Raw genomic sequence first — 27606 nt, 5'->3', positions numbered from 1 at the left:
TATAAAAAGCAAAGCAGTTGTTTCAGGAGTCCTGTAGAAACAGTCCCATGGACACGTGACAAATGCTAGCCAGGGAATTATGCATCTTTAATCCATCAGTCTCACCCTACTCCCTGGAAAGAGCCTTCAAGGATGGGATCTGAGGGCAAGAAATCAGGGGTGGAGAAAGGCCAAAATTAGCTACAACTACAAGGCACCGTGCTGGGCAGCTCCGGGTCTCACTGTGGCTTCTTGTGTTGGCTGGTAAGAGGGCAGGACTATCAATGCACACACAGCAACAAGTTCTAAACCTGTATTTTCCATGCTTCAATTAAACTAAAGACGAAATGGAAACTTCCATACATCTTTAAACTTGCTTAGCATTCACTCAGAAGACAGGAAGTAGGGACGGTTTAGTCCCTAAAGTAGTACTTGGGGAAGGGACAAATTGAGAAGACACGTTCACAGCATGGTGACATGGCATCCAAGGCTGCAAAGTGGCTTCACAGCAGCTCAACACCACCGTGTAGCAGCTTGTCAACATCCTGCTGCCCCATGTGAACACATGCTGCACTGCAATTAACCAGCTATGGAAACTTGAGAGAAGCAAGACTTTAATGAAGAATGCTACAAGTAGGAACAGTTCATTCTCATATTTAAAAAAAGATTACAGAAAACACTTTACTGAATTTTTTTTTGTTTTTTGTTTTGCTAAAAAGACAGTTTTCAAGGGTGTCTGAGAGACAGCAAGCACAACACTGTACAAAGGGAGAAGGGTTTGTCGGGTTCCGGTGCAAGACACAAACATAGCACGACTAGGTAAGTGTGGGTGGGAGCAACCATTCAGAGGATGAGTTAGGCATTGATTCAACCAGGACTGATTTTGAAGCTTTATAAGTCCAGCACAAGAAAGGACTCCGAGAAGGGGGAGGGCGGGGTGGGGTGGGGAGCTAAGCTTATCTACACTCACCATTTTACCAAAAACCACACTTGCTCAACCACATGAGAAAAGCGCAGGACAAACCTGTCACGTAGCCCAGCACACGGTAACAGCGAGTGCCCAGGCAGTCAGGTCCACGGCTGACGAAGTGGCTAAATGGTTCTTTACAAGGAATCAGATTCCACAAGAACTGAACAGCTCTCATTGGGGCTCAGCACAAATTGCCTTTCTTCTTGAGTCAGAAGGTCAAAACTCAATGAGGATGAAGTTCATTCCAGATAATGCTCACATTGCTGGATTTAACAGATCAGGGATCATAAGTACTCACAATGGATTCCATCATTTCTTAGGAGGTTCTATGGATGACTGGGGATTCAAGTTGAAGCAAACCACTAAAGGGAAATGCTAATGAGGTTCTGGCACTGTCTAAGCTGTGTGCCTGCAGCCTCTGCTGCAGACATGGGGCAGACCTGGCTTTGCTTCTCAGCTCCATGATCTCTGACAACAGTGATGGAGTATACGTGAGGCCTGCCTGGACAGAAAGGCCGCCCACATGTCTCATCTCAGTCCAGCTTCTGAAAGACATCAGAGCATCAGCGACTATGGTTCAGAACCATGCTCTTGTGCATCCTGTGGAAACAAGAGCCTTTTTCAGTTCATGCCAAGTTTCTTCATGGTCCTCCAGCGGTCTTTAATCATCACGGCTGTCCGGTTGGTAAAGGGGTAGTTTTTAGAAATGGCAGCCCAGTTCCCTTCCCCGTACTTCTTCACTCCAGCTTTCACCCACTCGCTCTCTTCCACGGTCCACTTCTGCAGAGGAAAACCACCAGACCCGTCAGAATCTGCTGCCACTTACCTCTTTCCCAATGTACTGATGAGGTAATCTTAAGCCAAAAATTGAATACTCAGAACCCAAAAGCAAGTATAACACAGTATAATCCAGGCAATGGTGGCACACGTCTTTAATTGCAGCATTTGGGAGTCAGAGGCAGGAGGATTTCTGTTGCAAGGACAGTCAGAGCTACAGAGACAGACACTGTCTAAAAACAAAAACAAACACATGGGTTTTAATAGCTAGTAATCATCCATGTTCTAACTCTGACATGCCATCCTTTATTGATAATCACTGCTGTGAGTGGCAGAGAGGCTCAGTGGTCATGAGCACTTGCTGCTCTCCCAGAGGACCCTGGTTTGGGCTCCTGCACTTGTATGACCGATCACAACCATCTGTAAATTCCAATTCCAGGGAATCAGATTTCTCTTCTGGCTTCCTGGGCCACTAGACACACATGGAACACAGACATACATGAAGGCAAAAAACACACTGAAAAAACAAGCAAACAAATAAAAAACCCAAAAACACTAAAAAATAAAACAAATGAACAAACAAAAAAAACCCTGAAACACTGGAACTTAAAACTAAGAAGGGGCTGGAGAGATGGCTCAGTGGTTAAGAGCACTGGCTGCTACCAGAGGTCCTGAGTACAATTCCCAACAACCACATGGTGGCTCACAACCATCTGTAATGAGATCTGGTGCCCTCTTCTGGCCTCTTCTGGTTCTGCAGGCAGAACACTGTATACATAATAAATAAATCTTTAAAAAAAAGAAACAGAAAGAAAGCATCTGTGATACGGCTCAAGGGTACAGTGTTTGCTAAGCACAACAAAACCCACTGTTTGAACTTAGTTTGAACTGTCTTAGAGGTATTTTTTAACCAGGTACATGGGTAATCTCTGTCTGATAGGGAAAGCTTATTTTACCTGTTCTTATAAAACTCACATCAGAAAAAAGTCTTAAGGGCTGGAGAGATGACAACACTGGCTGTCCTTTTTCTTTAAATTTATTTATTTATTTATTTATTTATTTATTTATTTATTATGTATGTATGTATGTATACAATGTTCTGTCTGCATGTATGCCTGCCCATCAGAAGATGGCTGTGAGCCACCATGTAGTTGCTGGAATCGAACTCAGGACCTCTGGATGAGCAGCCAGTGCTCATCCTCTGAGCCATCTCTCCAGCCCCTGGATGTGATGTCCTTCCAGAGACCTGGTTCCATTCCCAGCACCCACATCATAGCTCACAACCACCTAGAACTCCAGTTCCCAGTGATCCAATGCCCTCCCTGGCTTCTGCAGACACCACACACACACACACACGGTCCACAGATATAACCAACTTTGGTTTCCAGCACCATTATCAGGTGGCTCTCGAGCATCTGTTGACTCCAGCTCTGGGGGATCTGACACCCTCCTCTAGATTCCACGGGCACAAGCCCACACATGTATGATTAACAATAAACTCTTACATGTAGGCAAAACATCCACACATTCAAAGTTTGAACAAGTTCTTAATTACCTTTCTTGTTAAACTGACTGACTTTTCTTCATTGGGTGCTGTTGGAAAATATGAGAGTATACTCAGTTTAGAAGAAAACATAAAATATCCCCAAATGGAAAACTTGATTTAAATTTCACAAGCACTGAAGACTGGGAAGGCAGGTCAGCGGTAGAGTGACTGCCTAGCTTGAAGAAGACGGAGCTTGATCCCCAGAACGGCAAAAGCAGAACAAAATAAATTTCTCTAACGTTGAGAACTAAAAGAGCACCATTAAAGAATAATTTCCTGGTTTTTTTTTTTTTTTTTTTTTGCAGTCACATCAGGCTCTGGGAACCTGTACAAAGAAGAGTTTGACAGATTTCCAATAAATTCTATTTGAGTTTTTTTGGTTTTTTGATACGGGTTTTTCTATATAGTCCCTGGCTGTCCTGGATCACTCTGTAGACAAGGCTGGCCTCGAATTCAGAGATCCGCCTGTCTCTGGCTCCTCAGTGCCAGGATTAAGGTCGTGTGCCACCACTGCCTGGTGCATTTCACTATTTCTATTAGAATGCAAAATATGTAGTGGGAAAGATTCTAATGCCAATGCTAAGAGCTTTAGATGCGCTTACAGAAAGTAAAATTTCCCATCCTATACATGTATGCTCAGCATACACACCAAAGAAAGCTTTTATTTTAAGAAATAGAGCTAGGGAGATGGCTCAGTTAAAGGCACATGCTGCCAAGTCTGATGACCTGACTCTGTTATCTAGACCTCACAGGGCAGGAGAGAACAGACTCTGCAAACTGTCCTGACTTCTACATGCATACATGCTACCTCCCCATCCATACACAAAAAAAGTAAAATAGAAGTAAACATTTTGTCTTTTTTTTCTTTTGTTTTTCGAGACATGGCTTCTCTGTAGCTTTGGAGCCTGTCCTGGAACTCACTCTGTAGACCAGGCTGGTCTCGAACTCAGAGAGCCACCTGCCTCTGCCTCCCGAGTGCTGGGATTAAAGGTGTGTGCCACCACTGCTTGGCTAAAATTTTTTTAATACAGGAGACCTAGCGCTCAGGAGACAAAGGCAGGTGAGTCTGAGACCAGCCTGGTCTATACAGAATTTCAGGCCAGCCAAAACTACACAGTGAGGTCCTGTCTCCAAAATAAAGAGAAAAAAATGGGTGAGATAGCGGATGACTGTAATCCAGCGCTCTGAAGTGCAGGCCCGGAGCCCAGAAGTTCATCTTCAGCTGCTCCACAGGAGGTCTACGGACAGACTGCACTACACGAGACCTTTCTCACCACCAGCACCCTACCAAGGAGGAACAAAGGAAAAAGAAACACAGGAATCAAATGTGGTTACATGCCTGTGATCCCAACCTGGCAGGCAGAGGCAGAAGATCCTGAATTTAAGAGCAGCGTGGGCCACACAGCAAGAGCCTGTTGCAGTAACACCAAATGCACTCTGATTTCTGACGATGCCGCTGTCTCACTGGGACAGAGGGTCCCGCAACACAAAACACAACAGCAATGTGCATCACACTTCAGCAAACATCCCAAGAGGGCAAGGGCAATCTGGGGCTTACCCCGAACGTCAAACAGCTGGTCCTCTTCCACCCAAATTTCTTTTTCTTCGAGCCCGTTAGGGCTGTTCCACTTGTCTTTGGATACTCTAGGGGAGAGCAATGAAGAGAAGCCATGAGACACTCCCTTCATCACCAGCTCTGAACGCGGCTCACTTCCAGCTCTCTCAGGGCTCATCACACAGGGCTCCAGCACTGTCCCCTTCCCTCAGCCAGCCAGGCATCTCCACGTGCGACCACCTCCCAGGCTGCAGAGCCATGCCTCAAACTGGGCTCTGAGTGAAGTACAGCACCATGTCGCCATTTCCTTCAAAAGAGCTTTAATTTCATTTGTTTATTTATTCTTTGTTTTTCGATAGGGCTATACTATGCACACACGCTGGCTCCTGCCTCTCCCTGCTGAGTGTTGGGATTACAGGTACACATCAACATACCCAGCCATTTGGGATCCTTGCCTCTCCTTCAGGGCCATGTTCTACTGCATTTACATTGACTTGGGTACCCTCCCTCTTCCTGGAGTTAAACTCAAGACACCTTGTATCAGTATTGGCTTTTCTCCTCCCAAAGCACATTGAATGGGCACTGTGGCACATTCCTATAATAACAGTATTTGGGAGACCAGTGGAAAATCACAAGTTCAAAGCTGCCTGAAATACACATGCTAGGCTACTTAAACAACAAAGTCAGCACACTTCTCTATGGTCTGTGAATCCAGGCCATATCCTACCTTGGCCCCACCACACCATTACACCTACAGCAGTGGTCCTCAGCCTTCCTACTGCTCCTACCCTTTAATACAGTTCATGCTGTGCAGACTCCCAACCTTCATTGCTATTTCACAACTCTAAGTTTGCCAGTTATGAACTGCAAATGTAAGTGTCTGATATATGACCTCTGTGAAAGGGTCACTTGACCCTCAAGGGATGGTGACCCACAGGCTGAGAACCTACAGCAACCGAGGCTGCTCTCTCTGCTCCTTACCTCTGTCTAGGAGTTCCTTCCCTGCTTAGAGACTTATGGGTCTTTCAATATAATAAAAATCAATCTTTTTCTTTTTTTCCTTTGTGACAGGATTGCCCAGACTAGCCTTGAATGTGCTCTATCATCGAAGGGGACCTTGGTCTTCTGACCCTTCTAGCTCCACGCAAGTGCTTCCACAGGCACGTGCCACCAGGCTGGATGTAGTGCTGAGGACCAAATCAAGGCCTTCCAAACGCTAGGCAAGCACTCTACAAACTAGGTGGCATCCCCAGCCTAAAACTGCCATTTTCAACAACACCTTTAAGTACTGATGACAACACAGAAAGCCTCTGCTCCCATCTGTCAGGCTGCGGCCATCCAAACCAGCCAAGGTCCCGCCAAAATCCTCTCTGTAGTTAAGAAGTATCTATCCAAGTAGCTGAGAGCCATGTTGGGACAACGTATGCTGTTAACTGGGACTAGATCTTGGGTACAGTTTACTTGAAACAGAGTGGCAGCACAAGCCAGCCTTTAGTTCTGCCGTGGACTGTTTACAGACAGCTAACAACTAGGCTACTGTTTTTTCTATTTTCCCAGTCCTGATAGTCAGTCTGAACCTTGGATCCTGTGGGCTATCACTTGCTAGTAACCTGTCTCACTGAAACTCTCACATTGCCCTTTTCAGGGACTGAAGCACAGCGTAGGGTCCTGCTGACTGCGGAAGGGCTGAGAACGCTTCCCGGCTGTCAGGTGCCAGGCCACTTCTAGACCCTCACTCTCCTCACTTATTAAGTCACGGCCTCATAAGCACTGGCCGTAAGGGTTTTATCCTGGAAGCTTTGGCCCATATCCACTCTCCAAAGGAAACCTTAATCCTGAACGAATGTGTGGCCTATATACATTTAACTTGATTAATAAACTCCTAGAAAATACCAACTGTGTTTAAGGTGCTGTGGGCACAGAAGAATCTAGGGACACAGCCTTGCTTTTCAGGCAGTTTCCCCTTTGCCTTTCTGTGTTGGATCCTTCTCAAGTTCTCCCTGCTTACCTGCAGCTGTCTCCAGCTTCCTCCCTGCCCTCAGTGGTGCCCCACAGGCCTGGGAACATATACTTAAAAAATAAAACAAAATAACCTTTAAATGTGCCCCCTGCAGTTTGGAGCTAGCTGCCTGCCTGGCAGACTAGGAACTTAGGACCTGGCCGGCTGGCCTGCCACTGCTGCTGCTCTGTGCTGTAGTTTCAAGTCACTAACCCCTGGCTCCCATGCCCACACGAACTGCAGTACTGTCTAGAACCCCTTTCAACATGGCACTTGCGACCTCCCTACTCCTCCAAGGCCAGCTCAACATCTGTTCTCTTACAACACTTGTGTAAGCAGGCTCACTGGGCACCCCATACACTTCCTGATGCTGGGCTCGCAGCTTTGCAAGCCTTGCCATCTCTGTTGCCACCACTCGCTTCACAGCCTGCTGGAAGTGGCTGTGCTCCATTGTGTTCTATTAACAGAAACAGGCAGCGGGTGATTTTCCAACTCTCGCTGTGCAGTTCCCATCAGACTTTAGACCCCGGACATATTACAGCATGGGGCACGTCTGCAGCGGCCATACACACTCCCATTTACAATCCTACTGCATCCGCAATGCTCTTGTTTCTTCAGCTGCTCATGGGGGCAGTGCCTACATTTCACAGGGTTTCTGGGAGAAATGAATGGAGGACAAGGTGTGTAGAGCTGCCATTAACTATGTCTGCCTGTGACTTATTTCTGAATGCAAGAGTGGTGCATACAGTGCAAATCTGTCTGGAGGAAACCATGCTATCACAGGCCATGGCCTTCACATTGCAGGTCAGAGCAGGGCTCTCCAAACAGTCACAGCACCCAGCAGTGTACAGAGATGGCAATGGCCCTGGAGAGCAGCGAGGCGGACGACTTACACAGGGACAGCGAAGAAGAGCTCACGGGGAGCTAAGAGTTTCAAGAGAGGCAACTGATGGGGCCCAGCTGTGGTGCTAACACCACATAGATTAAGACCCTGAAAGCCCAGGTTTGCTATTTTCAGCTGTGTGACGTCAGGTGAGCAACTAACTTTTCTGAGCCTTCCTCAACTACACAACAGGGCTAACATCATCTCATGGAGAGCACTGGAGAGTCAGTGAGGTAACACATGGAAATCTGACAGGCAATGATGGAGGAATGACAGTCCACTGTGGGAATGAGAGGAAGTGAACGGACAGCAGGAGAAACAGCATGTTCCAGAGAGAGCAAACAGACCAGTGCCTGCAGGGTGGATCCACGCAGGGCAGAAAGGAGCCAAACTCAAAACCTGGGCTGGCAGTCACGGTGGGAAATAAAATATAATTAACATATCCTAACCACTGCTCCATAGCAACTGGCAGAACATGAAAGATTAGGAAGTCTTTACTGAATTTGCTGAGTCTCATACACCCATAGAAAGGTACAAAACTAAGTATTCATTCTTTCATAAATATCAAGTATGATGAGGCCCAACTCAGACAAATTTCACAAACAGACTAATAGTCATTGAGGCACTTAGACTGACAGGCAGAGGCTCAGAAACCCTCCCTCCCTACTCGTGCCCTAGGGCAGTGCTGTGTAGCCTAGAGTGGGGCTTGGGAGCTCCAGGGACTGCTACATTGTCACTCCCTGCTCCAGTCTCTCATTCTAGCAGTCTGAGCAAGCCTTGGTGGAGAGCAACTTAGCTGAAGTAACTTCATCCACAGAAGTAAAACCAGGCCCAACCAGGACCGCCAACCAGCCCGGGCCCCAAAACTGCTACAAAGAAGGTCTTCATACTTGGGATTCTTCTCCCCCGTGTGGGGTTGGTTGAGAGCACTGGACTTGGATGGTGATGCCGACATGGGCTCCGGGGAGGAGTGGAGGCCTGGGCTGGGCTCAGAATTCTGGCTGTCCTCCTCCAAAACCAATCTGCTTATTGTCATGCGATTGTTCTTGGGCTGCAGTTCTGAGCCTCCCTCACCCTCAGTGAGAGCTGAGTTTTCATTTTCATCTTTCCTGGGTCTCTTGTTTTTGTGGGTTGGTGATGATGGGGATGGTAGATTAGGAAGTACCAGATCTTTCTGGTCCAGTTTTGCAAAAGCCGCTTCTGAGTCTTGTGCAGTGGACAGAGCTTTGAAAGCTGCCTTTAGAGTCCTGATCCCGATGGTGGTTGGAGGGTCCCGAGGCTGTCTGCAAAGAAAGCACACAGGAGAATCAGTCTCCCCAGTGTGGAAGCACATACAAGTAAGCAGGACCTTTGCAAAGTATAAAGCTTCAGAGGACTCTTCAAGACTCTCCATAAAACAAAAACGGGTGGGGTGGGCCTGCTTTCTCTGAACAGCTGTTGTTTATAAAGGCCTTCACTTAATGAACATACATCTAAGTTGTATCAATTTTAAATTCCAAACAAGAGAACCTTACAGAGGTTAAGGCCAATGCTATTCTCTCCAGAGGTCTCCAGTCTGCCTGTAATCAACTCTTTTATAGCCTGTATGATCAAAACAATGTTTCCCATTATGTAAGAGCTCTGAGCAGTGCCTGCCAACCTCACATCTACCTGGGCAACCAACTGACACCACTACAGTCTCACTGAAACCTCCACTCTCACAGCCATCCCCATCCGGCCCTCATCTGGGGAGCAACTAATGGTCTAGACCCACATTTAAAAACTGGCTTGAGACTTGTGAGGAAGTGCTGTGCCGTGTGATCTGGAAGCAGTGAGACTGACTTGTATAGAGATTTTATTGATCCGTTGGAACAGCTAATGAGTTTAGAGTAAAATCTGTCAGAAAAGGCAAACCGGTAGCCTAAAGGCCAACCTCCCCGTTAAGTATGGTGAATTGTCTAACACGTACATGGCTGTTTTCTAAAAACAACGTTCAAAAGTCACAGAGGACCCAATTCAGTCACCAGCACATACGTCTGGTGGCTCAGTATCAGCTGTGTATAACCCCAGGTCCCGGAACTCCAAAGCCCTCTCCTGGATTCCACAGGTACCCATATTCTCCATACACACTCATGCACAAAACTAAAAAATAAATCTGTTTAAAACTCGAGCAATCTAACCACACACAAAAAAGGACATCTTGCACACAAAATCTGAACTCAAGCTTTGGAATGTTAAGACATTCTCAGAAAGTAGCAATTGCCAAAACCAGAAAACCTGGCCTCACCTCTCCAGTGTCCTGTTTGGGACTGTCTATTTTAGGACCCATTTGGCCTCTGTATTTCAAACTATGGTGCTAGGATTCAGATATTGTTTCAGTGAGTCACATGTTGACATTTAACTCCTGGCTTGAAGAAGGGGCCCCAGAAAGTAACAAGGATCAGAAAAGGTCATCATGGTAGAGCCCCAAGAGTAACCACCAACGTGCTCGAGGTCGGGAAGGGAGAAGCACACATGTGCACATTATACACACATGCATGTGAGTGCGCACGTGCGCGCACGCACACACACACACCTTTCCCCCTCACATCAGCTGGCATGCCAGCAAGAAGGCCATCACTACATATGGCCCTCAAACCTCTAGTTCTGAGCGCTAAATAAACTTTCTCATGTAGTTAATAAAAATGTACCAATACATAGGTCCTCACAGAAATCTACACTTTCGACTTTCATGTTATGTCACCAGACTTAAGATTCCGACTGTCTTTTTTTCTTTTCTTTCTTATTTTTAAGATTGATTTACTTATTATGTATACAAGTTTCTGCCTGCATGAATACCTGCAGGCCAGAAGAGGATACCAGATCTCATTACAGATGGTTGTGAGCCATCATGTGGTTGCCAAGAATTGAACTCAGGACCTCTAGAAGAGTAGCCAGTGCTCTTAACTGCTGAGTCATCTCTCCAACCAGCCCCTCCACCCCAGACAGGGTCTCATTATATAGCCTAGGCTAGCCTCTAACATAGAGTCTCTTGCCTCCGTCTCCCAAATGCTGGTATTAAAGTTAGGAACCACCAGAGGCAGGCAATCTCTGAGTTCAAGGCCACCCTGGTCTACAGAATGAGTTCCAGGACAGCCAGGACAACATAGAGAAATCTTGTTTCCAAAAACCAAAAACAAACAAGCAAATAAACAGAAAGAGCTATGTGCCACCATGCCCAACTATCCAGTCAGGCTCAGTGGCTCACGCTGCAGTCCTAGCACACGGGAAGCTGGAGGAGGACTGAGTTCCTGCACAAAATGGGCTACAAAGTGAGGCTCTGTCTCCATAAAATGAAAGGAGTGTGCACATTGTGTGTGTGTGTGTGTGTGTGTGTGTGTAAGAGAGAGAGAGAGAGAGAGAGAGAGAGAGAGAGAGAGAGAGAGAGAGAGAGAGAGAGAGAGACAAGTTATAGGTGAGAGAGAAATGAAAACAGAACCTTTGGGGAAGTGTCAATCAGGATCTTCTCTCATTTTCCCAGGCCACGTACTCTATCACTCACAATGGTATGCCAATAACCTGGTGATGTTATCAAGTCTGTGAAGAGAAACTGACCTTGCTAAATGTTTTCCCCACAATCACAAAAGGACACCCTCACCTTGAAGGCTCTCTTAGTGGCTTGTCCACTGGCTCTGGGACTGGCTGCTTTTCTTCCTTCGCAGCACTTGAAGCAGCAGATTCGGATTTCAAAGCCTTTTTGGCCATCTGGGAAAGGAAGGGTGTCATTAAGAAGAGGAAGCCATAGAAGTTCATTTAGTGTCTACATCTTTCACCAAGAACATACACAACACAAAGCAACGCATTTACAAATCCAGCCCAGGCACTGGTTAGAGGACGCAGGTGGCACAGTATCTTCCTTACCATAAAACAACAGACCTACCACAGACGGCAAGCCACACGAAGGAGAGTTCTCTTACTCTCTCGCGTTGACTGAACCTTCCAACCTCAGCCCTATCTAGTTCCTGGTTTCCAAGTCTCTTCAGGAGCCAGGTATAAAATCTAAATTTCTTTTCCTACTGCTTAAATTTTTTTTTTATTTTCACATGTACCACATACCCACGGAGGTCAGAAGAGGTCACCATCACACTGCCTGGAACTGGAGTTGTAGGTGGTTGTGAGCCACCTTGTAGGTGCTTGGGACCTAACTTGGGTCCTCTGCAAGAGCAGTCACGTGCTCTTAACCACTGAGCCATTTTTCCAGGCCCCTCCTTTTAAGGCAGGGTCTCAGCATACAGTTCTGGATGCCTAAACTTGACAGACGGACCAGGTTTGCCTTGGACTTGCTGTGATTTTTCTCTTTGTTTTCCAAGTGTGCCATCAAGCCTGGTTCAAATGGTTTTTTCAAACCTTAGGATACCTGACAGATAGGAATAATTTTTAGTTTGTGTATGTAATGTAACTATATCCCCACAATGTTTTGTCTTACTGACAACTACTTGAAAATCCTTACTAATATTACATAGGAAACCCTAGCAGGTCACTCTTGCCCTAACGCTACTCATCTGCCCCCTACTCTTAAGTGTAGATTGTTCCATTCATTTCAGGTACATCTCTGACTTGGTGCCTTAAGAGCGGAGTTCTATCCTCATGTAAGGAGCAGCAAAATATTTTTCAGTTACCCAAAATGCAAAGGAATGAAACATACCTAGACCAAAGTTCCAGCATCAAGATGCTTCCTGGCTAGCTACTCCAAATACCACCTTTACAAGTGACCTGAGACCTGTCAAATGGTGTATAGGATCCATCACTGCACTACCCTAATAGAGGCTTCAGAACCTGCATTATGACAGACTATTTTTGTGTTTGTTTGTTTTTTTTTTTTGTTGTTGTTGTTTTCGAGACAGGGTTTCTCTGTAGCTTTGGGGCCAGTCCTGGAACTGAACTCTGTAGACCAGAGCTGGCCTCAAATTCATAGAGATCTGACTGCCTCAGTCTCCCAAGTGAGCACCACCACCCCCAGCCAATGACAGGCTATTTTTAACATTATCAAAATCCTGGGGACTGGAGAGATGACTCAGTGGTTAAGAACACTGACTGACTGCTCTTCCAAAGTTCTTGAGTTTAATTCCCAGCAACCACACATTGTGGCTCATAACCATCTGTAATGAGATTTGGTGCTTTCTTCTGGCCTGCAGGCATACATGCAGACAGAACACTGTATACATAATAAATACATATATACATAAGTCTTAAAAACAAAAACAAAAAAAACCACACACACAAAAAACCACCCAAACCTGGTTCCCTGACTTTATTCTCTCTTTTTTTGGTGGTGCTGGGGTGGGAACCAAACATACTAGATCAAGTGTTTTAATATTAAGCTACATCTCCAGCCATTAGGTTCTTTGGATAGGGACTGGCTGTGTACTCTAGGCAAGACTCAAAACTCACACTCCTTCTGCCTTACTGTACAGAGTGGTGATGGGCCTCACCATGCAATCTCAAGTCCAACTAAATGATTATCTCATAAGGCCAATGGAACACTGTGGCCTATACCTTTAATCCTACCACTATGAGGCAGAGATAGGTTGATAGTGTGATGCCAGCCTGGTCTACACTTTTCCAGGCTAGCACAGTGAGACCCTAATCTCAAAAGGGGTGAGGATAGGCTAGAGAACAGCTCAGCAGTTAAGAGCACTGGATACTCTTGTAGAGGACCCAAATTTGATTCTCAGCACCCACATGGTGGCTCAATAACAATCAGTAACTCCAGCAATCCCAGGGGATCTGACACCTTCTGGTCTCTATGGCTCCTTTGGACTTCTAATCTCTCCTCCCCTGACCTCACACCCCAGCTACCAACTCCCACCACTCCATCTCTACGTTTCAGCTTAGATACCACTGCCTGTGGAAACCAGGACTATAAGAGAACACTCTACTTCAGCTACAAGATTAGTCACATGTAAAAGTCTAAGATGCAAGGAGAGAGAAACCAGGTATGTTCTGTCTGCCACAGACAGGAGCTCATCTTAGGGATTTCACAGGCATTTAAGAAAGGGAGTGCACATAACCCAGTCACACCATTCTTTTCACGCCAAAACATGGCTATGAGAAGAGAAGAGAGACCAAGGCACACCGTGAGGAGGTAGGGCTCTGTGTCATCCAGGTGGCTCTCCAGGAAACGCAACATCTTCTGCTGGAAGGTCTCATAGGAAAAGTTCTGGATAACAGGATGGGCCAAGTTCTTTTCTCGGATAATGTTCAGGAGATCAGTTCTTAGCTTCTACACGAAGGATTGACATTTGCAACAAGGAGAAAGAAAGAAAACAAGACATCAGAGCTAAGCTGAGACAGAACACCACAGACACATCTGCAATACTGTCAGATAACTCAAAGGACCGGCTGATGAAACTATGGTTCAGCCACAGTGAGTGGGCAGTTAGTCACAAAAGGGGACAGAGAAGCTCCAGTACATGTTACTAAAAATCCTGGGCTGGAGAGATGGCTCAGTGGTTAAGAGCACTGGCTGTTCTTCCAGGTCCTGAGTTCAATTCCCAGCACCTACATGGTCGGCTCTGATGCCTTCTTCTGATGTCAAGTTATCCACGCAGATACACAGATAGAACACGCGGGCGCGCGCGCGCGCGCGCGCACACACACACACACACACACACAAAACAAATCTTTGAAAAAGGGGAGAAAAAGCAAAAGAAAATCCCTTGCTACATTGAGAAGAAAAAGGGTAAGTGTTCAGAACAGTGTGTCAGCGTGAAGAGCCTGCCTATGTCACATGCAGAAAGAAGAAAATGTGCTTGTGTGTACGCAGACAAGACTTGCTCGTAGACAGTAGTATCTCTGAATGGATAAAAGGGCTGCCTCTGAGAGTAGGTAAAGGGCAAAGATAGGGGGACTGTCACTTAACTTTTATTATCCCCACTTCATTTTCACTTGTGTGTGTGTGTGACTGCCTGTGTGCACGTGTCTTTGTGTAACAGCACAAGGATGACGGTCATAGGACAACTTGCAGATGCTGGGTCTTGGGGATGGAACTTAGGTTGCCAAGCACTTTTACTGATTTAACAGGCCCTTAAAATATTTTTTTGAATTTTGTACTATTACACATTAGTTCTTCAAAGGGTGGTACATAGTGGTATGTGCTAGGCCTTTAATCCTATCACATGGAAGACAGAGGCAGGCAAAGATCTGTTATTTTGAGGCCAGCCAGGTCTATACAGTTAGTTCAACACCTGCCACAGCTACAGAGAGGCTCTGCTTCAAAACAACAACAGAAAGGATAAAGTGGGTTGTGCACATGTTTGGTGCCAGGGCTCAAACTCGGCATGTTAGGCAAGTGCCCTACCATTAAGCAATATCCCCAGCCTAAAACTAAGTTTATAAAATAATACAAGTTGGGGACAGAGAACCCAACTGAGGCTGTAGCTCAAATTGTCTTCTACACTTTTAACAGAAAATGGAGTTATTAAGTCTTTTCCAAAGTAGCCTCCCAAGTCCACAGGGCTAACATTCATATAGACAGAGCTACAAGTGCCATACTTTTTGCTAAGTATCTGGTACGGATTACTTAAATGTTCTATCACAAAACTGACAGAACAGGAAAAACAAGTGGTTTGAAAACCTCATCTCGGATACTGAAGCCAGAGTCTGTTACTTTAGAAATAAAAAGATGTGGGGCGGCTCTCAGGCAGTCTCACTGTGTCTTAGGCTCTATATAGCCCAAGGCAGGCCCCAAACTTGCAATCCTTTTGCTTAAGGCCTCAGAAGTAGGGATCACAGACAAGGTGTTGGGTATTTAAAGGCAAACACTTGGGTGATTTTTTTTTGGGGGGGGGTACAAAGTCTACTCTAGTTCTGGCTGGCCTGGAACTCACTATATGGACCAAGCTGGCCTTGCAAAGATCGGCCTGCATCTGCCTCCCCAAGTGCTAAAGTTAATGGTGTGTCCTACCGCACCTGGGATAAGTGAGTCGTACAAAGAACCCTTTCCTACTGCTCTACAAAAGGCAGTGAGATGGATTAAGTCACAGGAATAAAAACATATCAAATTTACCTGAGTTGTAGGGTCCTTGGACATGTATTTTTTCAAAATTTTTGAAGCCTTTTCAAATTCTTTGTTTTTGATACAAATAATGACAGCCTATAAAAGGGAGAAAAACTTAAAAGTTTTGTAATGACAGATGTCATTAAAATATCAAATATCAAAACACACTCTGCTGAAAAGCTAACTACCCATGAAAGTCTTCACATCGCATCAAATTCCTGTACCTAAAAGCCAACATTATTGCTCAAGCACTAAGAGCAACCACAAGTGTAGTTTTCCTGCTTTTAATGCCCGAGAGAGCAAAACTGGATCCCTTGGGTTACAGACACTTAACCGATCTGAGCTGGACTACCTAAGGAAAGTCAGGAGTCCTTCCATTCCAGAGACTCAGAATTTCAGGTGCACAGAACAACTTATTCCAATCTTGGTGAGAGAGGATATAATACAGGAAAATGGACAAATGCTGTGTTGACCACAGCATTCGACTAGTTCTATGTAGAAAAGGGCTGAGGCCAATTCTGTGGAATGGGAACTAAGCCTCTTATACCATAAATGCCAGCTAGTTACTCTAGCTGAAGTGTACAGGGAATTCCTGAGACTGACAAACAGCTCACCCACAATGGCAGATTTAAAAACAATCAAGAGTCAGGTAGGACCAGATGTTCTTATCAGGCACAGAGGAATAGGTTTCTGTAAAGAAACCCCGAGAGAATATACACACAGTGAAAGGAAGGCAACGATGACTGGGGTAATTGAAGGGACTTCTAACATGCTAGCAAACCCTGCAGCCCTGGGCAGATGAAATGCTGTCAAACGCTTTGGAACAAGCAGGCATGTCTATAAATTCTTGGCATATAAAGGAGTTCCACAATAGCCTGGAATAGAGTATAACTAAAGTTTATTTATCTGGGATGAACTCACAGAAAGAGTAGCGATCCACAGTCCTTTGCGTGTCCTGGGAACTGGAACTGAATCCAGCAGCCAAGAGGCCCGCACATGCTTTTTGTGTGCATTTATAATGCATGAGACCATGCCCAAAGTGGGCCGGTATCTTAAAGGCTGAAGGAGTTTCCACAGCACCATCTTTTCAGATGACCATGTTTACTTACACATCATTTTCAGAATAAATACTATTATACTAACTTTCTTAAAACAACACAGCTTTTACTTTTTATAAAGCCATATCAGTTCTATTAGGTTTAACTGCATTTAACTTGCACACAGCAAAACTGTTTGGGGCATACGGCAACAAAAGTTAACACGCCCAGACTTCTGCAACCACAAAATATAAAAACAATATCCTCCCATACCCCCCCTCACTTTTAAACTGTTCTTTTTGCTACTCTGTCTTAGCAATATCACAGGAGTAATGGGCACTATTTGCTCTTTTCAGACAGGGTATTAATTCTCCTGCCTCAGCCTCCCAAGAGCTGGGATTACAGGCGCTCACACCAGACTGAGCTCCAGCACCAGCTGTATGAAGGATGTTTACTCAGCACAATGCCCTCAAGTTCACCTGAGTTGCTGGGCTGACAGAAGTTCGGTTATCTTGCCGCTGAGCACTACTGTATATTTGTGATATGTCACAGTTATCCATTTATGTATCCAAGACGTTTGGATGGGTCAGTTTTTGGTCATCCGAATCCTCTCTAACATCTTTTAATATCCTCACAGGAGTCCACAGTTCCTGGAGGTACAATACCAGGCTGATGCATGGAGGGAATAGAGGAAGTTCCTACTCTATCTCCCAGCTCCAAAAATCCATTTACATAATGTTCTTGGATAAAGGAGAATGTATCAGATACTAAACTGTTGAGAACAGTGACCTGATCTTAGCCAAAAGCTGAAGTGATCCTGTAGCACTTAACTGTATAAACGTATCATATCCATGTTCTAAAGTAAAGCAGAATTTCTGGAGTTTATTTATAAGCTTGGTCTCTAACTGGCTCCCCAGAACAGGCACTGGACACTGAACTTAGGGCTTACACCCATTCCCTTGTAAATTGAAAAAAGTAATTTTTAGTTATATGCATGTGAACATTGGTGGATTTGTGTGAGCACTGGTACCCACAGAGATGTGTCCCCCCACCCCCGCCCACTAGAGCTGGGAGTACAATTGGGATCCTCTGCAAGAGCAGTATATGCTCTTAACCTGAGTCACTTCTCCAGATCTTTTTAAATTTTGAGGCAGGGTTTCACTAAGTTGCTAACTACCCTTGAACTCATTCTACAGCCTAGGCAGGTCCTGAATTTACAATCCTCCTGTTTCAGAACTGAGTATTTCAGATTACAGACCTGTAACACCAGACCCCACTCACAGTGGTTTTAGTTCACATTTCTTTAATGACTAAATGAAGTTGAACATCATGTTATGGTTGACTTAAAAATTTTTTTAAAAGCAGGACATAATATATACTTCTATCACAGAATTCCAAAAGCAGAAGCAGATGAAATGGTGAGTTCAAAACTAACCTATCATTTCAGCCAGCTAAATGAGATCCTTCTTCAGGAAAAACAAAAATCAAACCACACTGTTTTAAAGGGGTGAACACCCCCTGCACACGTGAGGTCAGAGGACAACATACAGGAGGTTTTTGTTTTTGTCAACCATGTGGGTCCCAGGGACTAAAATCAGGCTGTCAGGCTTCATAGCAAGTGCCTTTACCCACTGAGCCATCTCACCCACCATGGTTGCTTTTTGGTTGGCTTATTTTTGTTGTTGTCCTAAGACAGAATCTCTCTATGAACTCAGATCAACCTTCCGTCTTCCTGCCTCAGTTTTCCCAGTTTTGAGGTTACAGTGTAATCAGCACTCTGGCCGATTTTCTATTTTTACATCTAGCCTTTTTGCCTACTTAAAGAAAGTTTAGGAGTTGGATGATGCTCAGTGGTTAAGAGTGCTTGTTACTTTGTAGAGGACCAGAGTTCCAGTACCAGCACCCACGCCAGGAAGCTCACAACTGCCTATGATGCAAGCTCAAGGAAGCCAAAGGCCCTGTCTGGTCTCTGTGGGTACCTAACACACACACACACTTTATTTTAAATTAAAGATGTTTTTAATCTTTATTCTTCACGTGTGTTTTCCTACATATATGCATGTGCACCATGTGTACATCTGGTGCCTCTGAAAACCAGAAAATGGTGTTGGATCATTTAGGACTGGAGCTACAGGTAGCACTGAGTGGTGCAGGGAACCAAACCCAGATCCTCTGCAGGAGCTGTACGTGTTCATACACTGAGTCATCTTTCCAGTTCCCACATAGTAAAACAACAAAAACATGTATTAGCCAATTGGGAGGTGGAGGCAGGAGGATCAGTAGTTTAAGGGTCATCTTTCAGCTACTTATTAGCTACGAATCAAGCTCAACAAAGAGCCTTGTTTTATCTCAAAACAAAACAAAAAGAAGATAATATAGTTTTATTGTTTAAAACTTTTACCAAATTACAGGGCTAGAAGCTGGCTCAGTGGTAAAGAACACTTGTTATTGGGGAAGACCCAGGTTCAATTCCCAGCATCTACATTGCAGCTCACACCTATAACTCCAGGTCCAGGGGATTCAATGTTCTTCTGACCCTGGTGGGCACCAGGCATGAACATGGTCCATAGACACACAAGTAAGCAAAACACTCAAACACATAAGAATGAAATACATTTCACAGCTAGAGAGAGGGGTCAGCAGTTAAGAAAACTAACCGCTCTCCCAGAGACCTGGGTTCAATTTTCAACACCTATATGAGAGCTAACAATTGTCTGTAACTCCAAGATCTGAAATCCTCACATAAACACACAGGCAGGCAAAATACCAACATAAAATAAAAAGAAATAAATCAATTGAAAAACAAAAACGACTGTCTACAAAGTAAAATTTAAGCCAGAGATAGCTACACAGGTAGCCTGCCTTTAAAAAAATTAAATTTCTAGTGGAACATGGTGGCTCACAGTTATAATTCTAGCACTCAGGAGGCTGAGGTAGGAGGATTACCAAGAATTCCAGTTAAGGTATAGACACTATGTCAAAAGAAAAAGCAAGCAAAACAAAGAATTAAGGTTCTATAAATGTGTCTAACATACTAGCATTCCTGAATATAAAATTTACAACCAAAAAATCAACTTATAAAGCAATAAGTAACTTCTAACATCATATTTATTTTAGTGTGCAGGTGTTCATGCATCCCTTAGCTCACATGTGGAAGTTCAAGGACAACTTGCAGGAATACATTGTCTTCCACTCTGAGGATGAACACTGGGCTCTGAGGATGAACTCAGGTTTGGCAGCAAGCACCCTCGCTTGCTCAGCCATCTTGCTGGCCCAATAACTAACCCTTTTCAGTCATAAAGAGAAACTGCCAGGCATGGTGGCACACACCTTTAATTCCAGTTCTTGGGAGGCAGAGGCAGGTGGCTCTCTGTGAGCTGGAGGCCAGCCTGGTCTACAAAGTTCTTGAGTAGCCAGGGCTACACAGAGAAACCCTGTGCTGAAAAACCAAAAATAAACAAACAAATGATAAAAAAGAAACAAGAAATAAAACAAAAAAAAAAAAAAAATGGGGGAAGGGGAGATCAATGTGGCTCAATATAAACAAATAACAGGATTTTCTCTTTCCTACCTTCTTTTTACCCATCCCCCCACCAGACAGAGTCTATGTCTGACACTCACTGTGTAGACTAGCCTGGCCCTGAACTCCTGCCTCCACCTTCTGACTGCTAGAATTAGAAGTCTGTGTGGCTTCATACCCAATGGAAAAAATGGGTTTGTTTGTTTTTTTCCAAGACAAGGTTTCAGTTGTGTAGCCCTGGCTGTTGTGGAACTCACTCTGTAGGCTGCCTGGCTTCGCGAGTGGACAGGTGTGCACCACCTCCACCCGGGGTGAAGGGGTGTTTACCAAGCTCCTCAAAAAACTGCTTTTCTTCTTTGACTTCAAACTCTTTCTTGGGTGGTAGTACTGGGAACTTGCAATGGCCAAAGTGATCTACTGCGAAGCTATCCCACTGATCCTTATTTTTATTAAAATACCTTCATTCCATATTTTGTGTGTCCACAGTGCACACAAAGGTCAGAGGAAAACATGTGCTAGTTGTTTCTCTCCTGCTACCATGAGAGGCTGGGAGTCTCAGACTTGGCAGGAAGTGCTCTTACCTGCTAAACCATTTCACTCTCTCCCTCTTTTTTAAAAAATAAGATGTTTAAATTTACCAGCTGACCTTGAGCTTGTTCCAGTCTCCTAAACAGTCTGGATTTTCTACAGGTCCTCATTAGTCCTGCTCTTACAACATTAACAAACTCTCATTAAAATTTTTTTTTTTAACTTTGCTGGGCGGCAGTAGCACACACCTTTAATCCCAGCACTTGGGAAACAGAAGCAGGCCTCTTAGTTGAGGCCAGCCTGGTCTACAAAATAAGTTCCAGGATAGTTAGGGCTACATAGTGAAACTTAGTCTTGAAAATAACCCTCAAAGCTGGGCAGCGGTGGCGGCGCACACCTTTAACCCCAGCACTAGGGAGGTAGAGGCAGGCATATCTCTGTGAGTTCGAGGTCAGCCTGGTGTATAAGAGTTAGTTCCAGGACAGGCTCCAAAGCTACACAGAGAAACCTTGTTTCGAGAAACTAACAAAACAAAACAAACAAACAAAGACAAAGAGAAAAAAAAGAAAATAATCCTCAAAAAAAAATATTTTGTGGGGGTTGGAGAGATGGCTCAGCGGTTAAGAGCTCTGACTGCTTTTCCAGAGGTCCTGAGTTCAATTCCCAGCAACCATATGGTGGCTCACAACCATCAGTAATGAGATCTGGTACCCTCTTCTGGCCTGCAGGCAGGATACTGTATACATAAATAAATAAATCTTTAAAAAAAAAAAAACTATTTTATGTGTATGGGTGTTTTGCCTGCATGGATGTCTGTGCACCAGGTGTGTGCAATGCCCGAGAAGGCCAGAAGGGGGGGGCATCAGATTCCCCTGGGACAAGACTTACAGCATGCTGTTAGGTACCATGTGGATACTAGGAATAGAACGAGGAGACACTGGAAGAGAAGTAAGTCAGTGCGCTTATCTACTGTGCCCAACAAGCAAAACAAGCAAATCTACCTCTCCTCAGACATGGTCTCACCATGTAGAGATAAACTGGCTTCCGTCACTTTAGTGCTGGGATAAAATACACGCACTACCATGCCTGGCTCATACTCTTTTTAGTCACATTAAAATTCATTGATCTTGGCAATCAAAGTGGCTGGTTCAGTGGGTAAAGAAGTTTGCTGTATAAGCCTGAAGACCTTAGTTCAATTCCTAACCCCATGTAAAAGTGGAATGAGAGAATTTCTTCATCAGGTTATCCTCAGATCACCCTACAAATCATGCACATGCACACACATACTAATTAATAAAAAAAATCTTAAAAATGGAACTGGTCATTTTTTAAAACTGCAAGAATCCGGCAAGAGAGAAATAGTTACTGGTGTAAGTCACCAAAGCACCAGCCACTTCGCTTGTCATGCTGCGGCCCTCACTACAAATGCCACTACATTCAGACATTCAAAAGAGTGTCTGGGTGTTGTTATGAAAACCTGGCCTCCCAGGTCCTCTAAAAAGACTTTCAGAGACCTCCAGAAATATATCTGAACATGAATTGAAGCTCTAACTTAATTTACCTGATTAAACTTTTTTACTTTGAATTACCAACAATTCTTCCACCTTACTGTGGTAGGGTCACGCAATCAAACCCAGAGCTCTCAGACCCTCTTGGTCTCCCCAGCCAGTTTGTCCTCGAGATCCCATCTTCCCTTCTGAGGATGGGTTACAGCGCCACCATGCCCTTCCAGCATTTACACTGGGGGCCTCAACTCCAATCTTCACACTCACATATCAAATACTTAACTGCCAGACCCTATTTTAATACACTTTAAATTATTGTGCCTACTATGATTTTGAGTGTCTTTAATTTCAGTGCTTGGGAGGCAGAGAGGCAGGAGGCCTTCTCAGTTCCAGACCAGCCTGGTTTACATAGCAAGTTTTAGGTCAGCCAAGGCTACACAGTGAGATCTCGTCTTAAAAACAAAATATATTAAGTTATTAGAACACTTTACAAAGCTTAAATGAATCTAGGCAGCCCATAGTATTTTATAAGATGACCATTAAAAGACTCTAGGACACTAAATGAGAAAACCAGAAAGTGTCGTTTAGTAACCAGGAGATCACAGTAGCTGTGAACAAGGCTCTAAAGCAGCCCTCGGCGATCCTGACCTCCTGAACGGTCCCATGCACACACTATCCCACAGCTGGTTTAGAGTGCGAGTCCTGAGCCGATTTCTCAGACCTGAGACAGGGTCTTAGTAGCTGACGCTTGCTCGCAACTCAAGATCCTCCCACCTCAGCCTCCTGAGTACAGGAATTTCAAGTAAGTATCACCATTCCCAGCAGTAGCTGAGTCTTGAAATGACTGCAATTATGTTTATTTATTTTTGCAGTGTTGAGGATTGAATCCAGGGCCTCTCACAGGCTAGACACACAGACTACCCTACCACTACGACACATCACCAGCAACTCCAGCTGATGACTGTAACCTTATTTAGGTAATCCAGGGCTGGAACCACTCAGTAGGCCACTAGCTTCCACACCTCTGGAAACTCAAGGCTACTAGTCACTGTTTTAAGCTGCTAAGTCTTAGAGTAATTTGTTATATCAAAGTAACAAATACAGTAAGGTAAGGGCTAGGAATGCAGCTCTGTAGTATAGAGTGCTTGCCTAGCACATGTTCAATAATTTTAGCTTCTGAAGGTATGCACACAATACAAACTTCAAAAGGTATAACAAGAGTTTAATGGAAAACAAACAAACAAACAAAACAGAGGGCAGCCAGGCATGGTGGTGTATGCTTGTAATCTCTGCACCCAGGAGGCAAAGGCAAGAGGGTAATAACAAGTTCCAGGCCAGCCTGGGCTACACAGTGAGGCTGTCTCCCCCTCGTCCCCTGTAAACCACACTAATATTAAGCATAAGACATAGCTTGGTAGGCCAAAAAGCACATGGAAGTCGACAGAAGAAAATGGCTGACTATTTTGGAGGAGTTTAGATTTTTTTTTTTCTGAGACAGAGTTTCTCTGTAGCTTTGGAGCCTGTCCTGGAACTAGCTCTTGTAGCCCAGGTTGGCCTCGAACTCACATAGATCTGCCAGATTCTGCCTCCCCAGTGCTGGGATTAAAGGCGTGCACCACCACCGCCAGGCTGAGATTAGATTAAAAAAAAAAATTACCTGGTGGTGGCAGAGCATGCCTTTAATCCCAACACTCAGGAAGCAGAGGCAGGCAGATCTGAGTTCGAGACCAGCTTGGTCTACAGAGCTAGTTCTAGGACAGCTAGGGCTGTTACACAGAGAAACCCTGTCTCAAAAAACCAGGAAAAAAAGAGAGAAAAGAAAAACTCATTGTTATTCTATTCTATGTATATGGGTGGTGTTTGGTCTGCACACCTGTCTGAGCACTACATGAATGCCTGATGCTCCAGAGGGCCTGGACTGCAGCTACAGTTCCGAGCTGCTATGCCAGTAGTGGGAACTGAACTTGGGGTCTTTGAAGGAGCAGCCAATGTTCTTTAATCACTGAAACCACTAAACTATCTCTCCAGCCCCAGGGAGTTCATTGACAGACATTACAAACAAATTTTTAAAACATAAACTTTATGACTTAGCTGGTTATGGTGGTAAATAAAGCCTGTAATCCTAGCACTCAGGAGTGCTGAGGCAAGAAGATGGAGACTGAGGCCACTCTATAGTTAAGACCCTATCTCAAAACAAAGTCCCCCAAATAAACAAAACAAAGGAAGAGACCCATATGCTTAAGTAATAAAAATTATAATGTATGCATGCCTCCAAAGTCTCCCTGGCAAGATAGGCCAGATGACAAATTTACAGTCCTTGTTTCTAAAGGGATTGAATGGATAACTCTGAACTAGTAACATTTCTTCCATTCAGAAGAACCTGAGTCGTTCTCAATGTACCCTTGGGTTTCTCCTCCATTGCTAAGGATTGTCCTGGCATTTTACTCCCAACACAAACCTGACTTATCTATAGTAAAAATCTACAATGGGCTTATTCTTCCTTGAACTAAATAATAATTATTCAAGCATTCTTTGCAAGACTACCCAGCAGTTCCTGCTCTAGGTCCTTAACTGAGCAGATATGTGTACCCAACACACACTAGACTTTTTTACAAACAGGATATCTGAGTACCCTGTACACAATCAATGTCTTTCTTGTAAAACAAGGCTTTCTCCCTCCTCCACCTCTAAGACCTCATCCTTTTCAGTTCTCTTTTCCTCTGTTACCCTTAACTTTCCTTTACCAAGGCAATGCCGAGCTGCCTTTCTTCTATCCCCACCTATGCATCTGCTTCCAACGCCGCAGCCTTGGTTACTGGAGAAAACCCACCTCTACGCCGTTTGAACCCTGACAAAGTGACAGCCTCCAATCCCTAGATAGTCATTGGCTTTGATGTTCTAGAATACCATCTGCGCTATTCTTCTTCTCTAGCTGACTTTGATTCTAGTCTGATCGCAGGGAATATTCTTTAAGGCCCTCTTTCAGCAGTCACATTTCCCAAGGTCCTAGCCATTCCTTCTGGCTTGTTCTAGACAATGGTGACCAAACTCAGGATCAGAAATGCTTGGAGCCTCTTCTCAATGCTCCAGTAACTTCCAAAACAGAAGCCTTCAATGTCAGTCCCATTCCCAATACAAGGGTCCCTCCTGCTAAGGCCACAGAAGACCAAACCAGAGCAGAGTCCTTCCCAAGCCTAGGTGAGGAAGAGGATGTGCGAAGATACGACATGTTACCCCACACCCCGCGCTCCCTCTACCCACACAGAAAAGTTGCTAGAATGTATCCTCAAAACCCCCAATTTTTGTTAGATGAAAAAAAAATAGTAAAAACAGTGTCTTACAGCCTTTTTGACCAGTTTTCTACTGGATTCGACCACTGCTTCTGTCAGTGTGAATTCTGTTTTAATCATCTCCAGCACATTGATAGCTGATTCCAGGGGTGTGAGCTCAGCCTCCATATCAAAGGAGCAGTCTAGGACGAAACAACAGTTTTCACCTTAAGCGTCTCCCTAAGGAGCAGCAAACATGTCCAAAAAGTATACACAGTTATCTATGGAAGCATGAAGGCATGCAAGACGCTTGTTTATATAAAAGAGCATGCAAACCAGGCATTTAATCCTTGTATTCAGGAGGCAGAGGCCAATCTGGTTTATACAGTGGGATTGACAGGGCTATGTAGAGAGAGCCTGTTTTAAATAATAATAATAATATAAAAGGGCTATGCAAACCCAGGAAGACTTGCAATTATGCCAGGTGGTAGTGGAGATGCATGTCTTTAGTCCCAGTGCTCAGGAGGCAGAGGCAGGTGGATCTCTGTGGGTTTGAGGTCAGCCTGGTCTACAGAGCAAGTTCCAGGACAGCCCAGGGCAACACAGAGAAACCCCATTTTGAGAAAAATAAATTAATAAAAGATTTGCATTTATTTTGCTTATGTGCTTGTGATACGGTCCAAATTCAAATCAACTTATTCTATTTTTGTTTGTTTTTCGAGACACAGTTTTTCTCTGTGTAGCCCTGGTTGTCCTGGAACTCCTGAACTCGGAGATCTGCTAGTTCCTGCGCTACCACACCCAGCTTCCAAACCAAGGTATCTCAATACTTTTCAACACAGCTCAATTATAGCATAATCATTTACCTCGAAAATCCAGAATAACACATATTTCTCAGATACAAGTGACCAACACTGAGGACAGTTTGTTAAGCAGCTGCCAAGTTCAACTGGTGTGTGTGTGGGGGGGGGGGTTCAGGCTCTACTATGGGAAGGAAGGGGGTAAGGATGTGTCCTTAAGGATGTAACTTACTTTTAACAACAAAAATGGGTGTGCAATTAACAGGTGGGAGAAAACAAAAAACACATAGAAGTCAGTCAAGGAACCTTAACTGGAGAAACTAGAACTAGACAATTCAACCACCGTTGAATGAAAAAGACCTCTGCGGTGGAAACACTAGTGCACTTTAACCCGGAATCTTTCAGTCCCGGATGTTAAGTTTGAAAATAACAAAACCCTACGTAAGTGAGCCCAGAAAAGAACACAAAAAATAGCCATACCTAAATTTTCCCCTTCTTCAATGCGCGACAGGCACTGCATAACTCGCAGCAACCGGGACACCGTATGCTCCTTCCCCAAGGGCCTGACAAGCAACGCTGGGAAAGAAGACATGGTTGGCTCCGCGAGCCCTGGACCCCAAAGCGTGCCCCACAGACCCTCCTCCTTCCCGCGCGGCCCCGGGCCGGCCCTCACCCTGCATGATGTCCCGGATCTGCCTGAAGTCCCCGTACCGGCTACTCCGAAAGGCCCGCAGCGCCTCGTGGAAGTAGAACTTGAGCACCCAGCGGTTGACCGCCTCCTCTAGCCGCGCTTCCCCCGCGCCCCGCTCCGTCGCGCCTCCCAGCCCCGGCTCGTGCCGCCCTCGTCGAGCCCGCCCGCCGCTGCGCGATGCCCGCCGGCCCGCCGCCCGCCCGCCGCTGTCGCTGCTCCCGCCTCCTCCCGCCATCGTGCCCGATCGCCGCGCGCCCTCCCCGCCCTCCCGGCTGGGCCGTTTCCTTGGCTGTGACGCCATCGGGTCACGCACAACGCCCGGGCCGGAAGCAGGGCCCGCTGTCCCGGCTCCCGCGGCCATGATACCGACGGGGGTTCCAAGCCGCCCGCGGGCTTCTGGGAGGGAAAGGACCGAGGAGGGTGTACCCCCTCCTCTTCGGCCCCCGTAGTTCCTGTTGCGTCTGGCGCAATGCCTGCTGGGGATTGAAGTTCATATAACCCCGCCAAGCGCGTTGAACGCGGGACACTGT

The 27606-nt window shown here is 45.2% G+C and overlaps 1 protein-coding gene and 1 non-coding gene across 7 annotated transcripts; both read right to left on the bottom strand.

Annotated features, from left to right (window-relative positions):
- Positions 1-576: 576 nt before the first annotated feature.
- Terf2 (telomeric repeat binding factor 2) lies at positions 577-27452 on the bottom strand. Of its 6 annotated transcripts, XM_085681620.2 has the most exons (10): positions 27059-27452; positions 26866-26961; positions 25658-25788; positions 15736-15822; positions 13804-13950; positions 11326-11432; positions 8600-8992; positions 4831-4916; positions 3282-3319; positions 577-1729 (listed from the first exon to the last, which is right to left on the bottom strand). In XM_085681620.2, the coding sequence occupies exons 1-10, from the start codon at positions 27435-27437 to the stop codon at positions 1571-1573; spliced, it is 1623 nt and encodes a 540-aa protein (XP_085537746.1). In that variant the 5' UTR covers positions 27438-27452; the 3' UTR covers positions 577-1570. The 6 variants fall into 6 exon arrangements, with proteins under 6 accessions (XP_085537746.1, XP_085537747.1, XP_085537749.1 ...); XM_085681621.2 differs by lacking the exon at positions 3282-3319; XM_085681623.2 differs by lacking the exon at positions 3282-3319 and having other exon boundaries at positions 8784-8992.
- On the bottom strand, positions 17398-17579 carry LOC125399355 (U2 spliceosomal RNA). Its single transcript, XR_007231669.1, has one exon. It is a non-coding gene; the product is annotated as a U2 spliceosomal RNA (small nuclear RNA).
- Positions 27453-27606: the final 154 nt, after the last annotated feature.

This window comes from Myodes glareolus, chromosome 22 (genome assembly GCF_982192425.1).
Source record: "Myodes glareolus chromosome 22, mMyoGla1.1, whole genome shotgun sequence".
NCBI classification, from domain to species: domain Eukaryota; kingdom Metazoa; phylum Chordata; class Mammalia; order Rodentia; family Cricetidae; genus Myodes; species Myodes glareolus.
This window is presented reverse-complemented; position numbering and strand designations above follow the sequence as displayed.

Coding starts and splice junctions, on each gene's coding strand:
- Terf2 (XM_085681620.2), bottom strand. CDS start 27,437: ATGGCCGCGGGAGCCGGGACAGCGGGCCCTGCTTCCGGCCCGGGCGTT. Junction 15,823..25,657: donor GAAAACTGGTCAAAAAGGCT/GTAAGACACTGT, acceptor TCCCTTTTATAG/GCTGTCATTATTTGTATCAA. Junction 1,730..3,281: donor CAGTCAGTTTAACAAGAAAG/GTAATTAAGAAC, acceptor TTTCCTCTGCAG/AAGTGGACCGTGGAAGAGAG.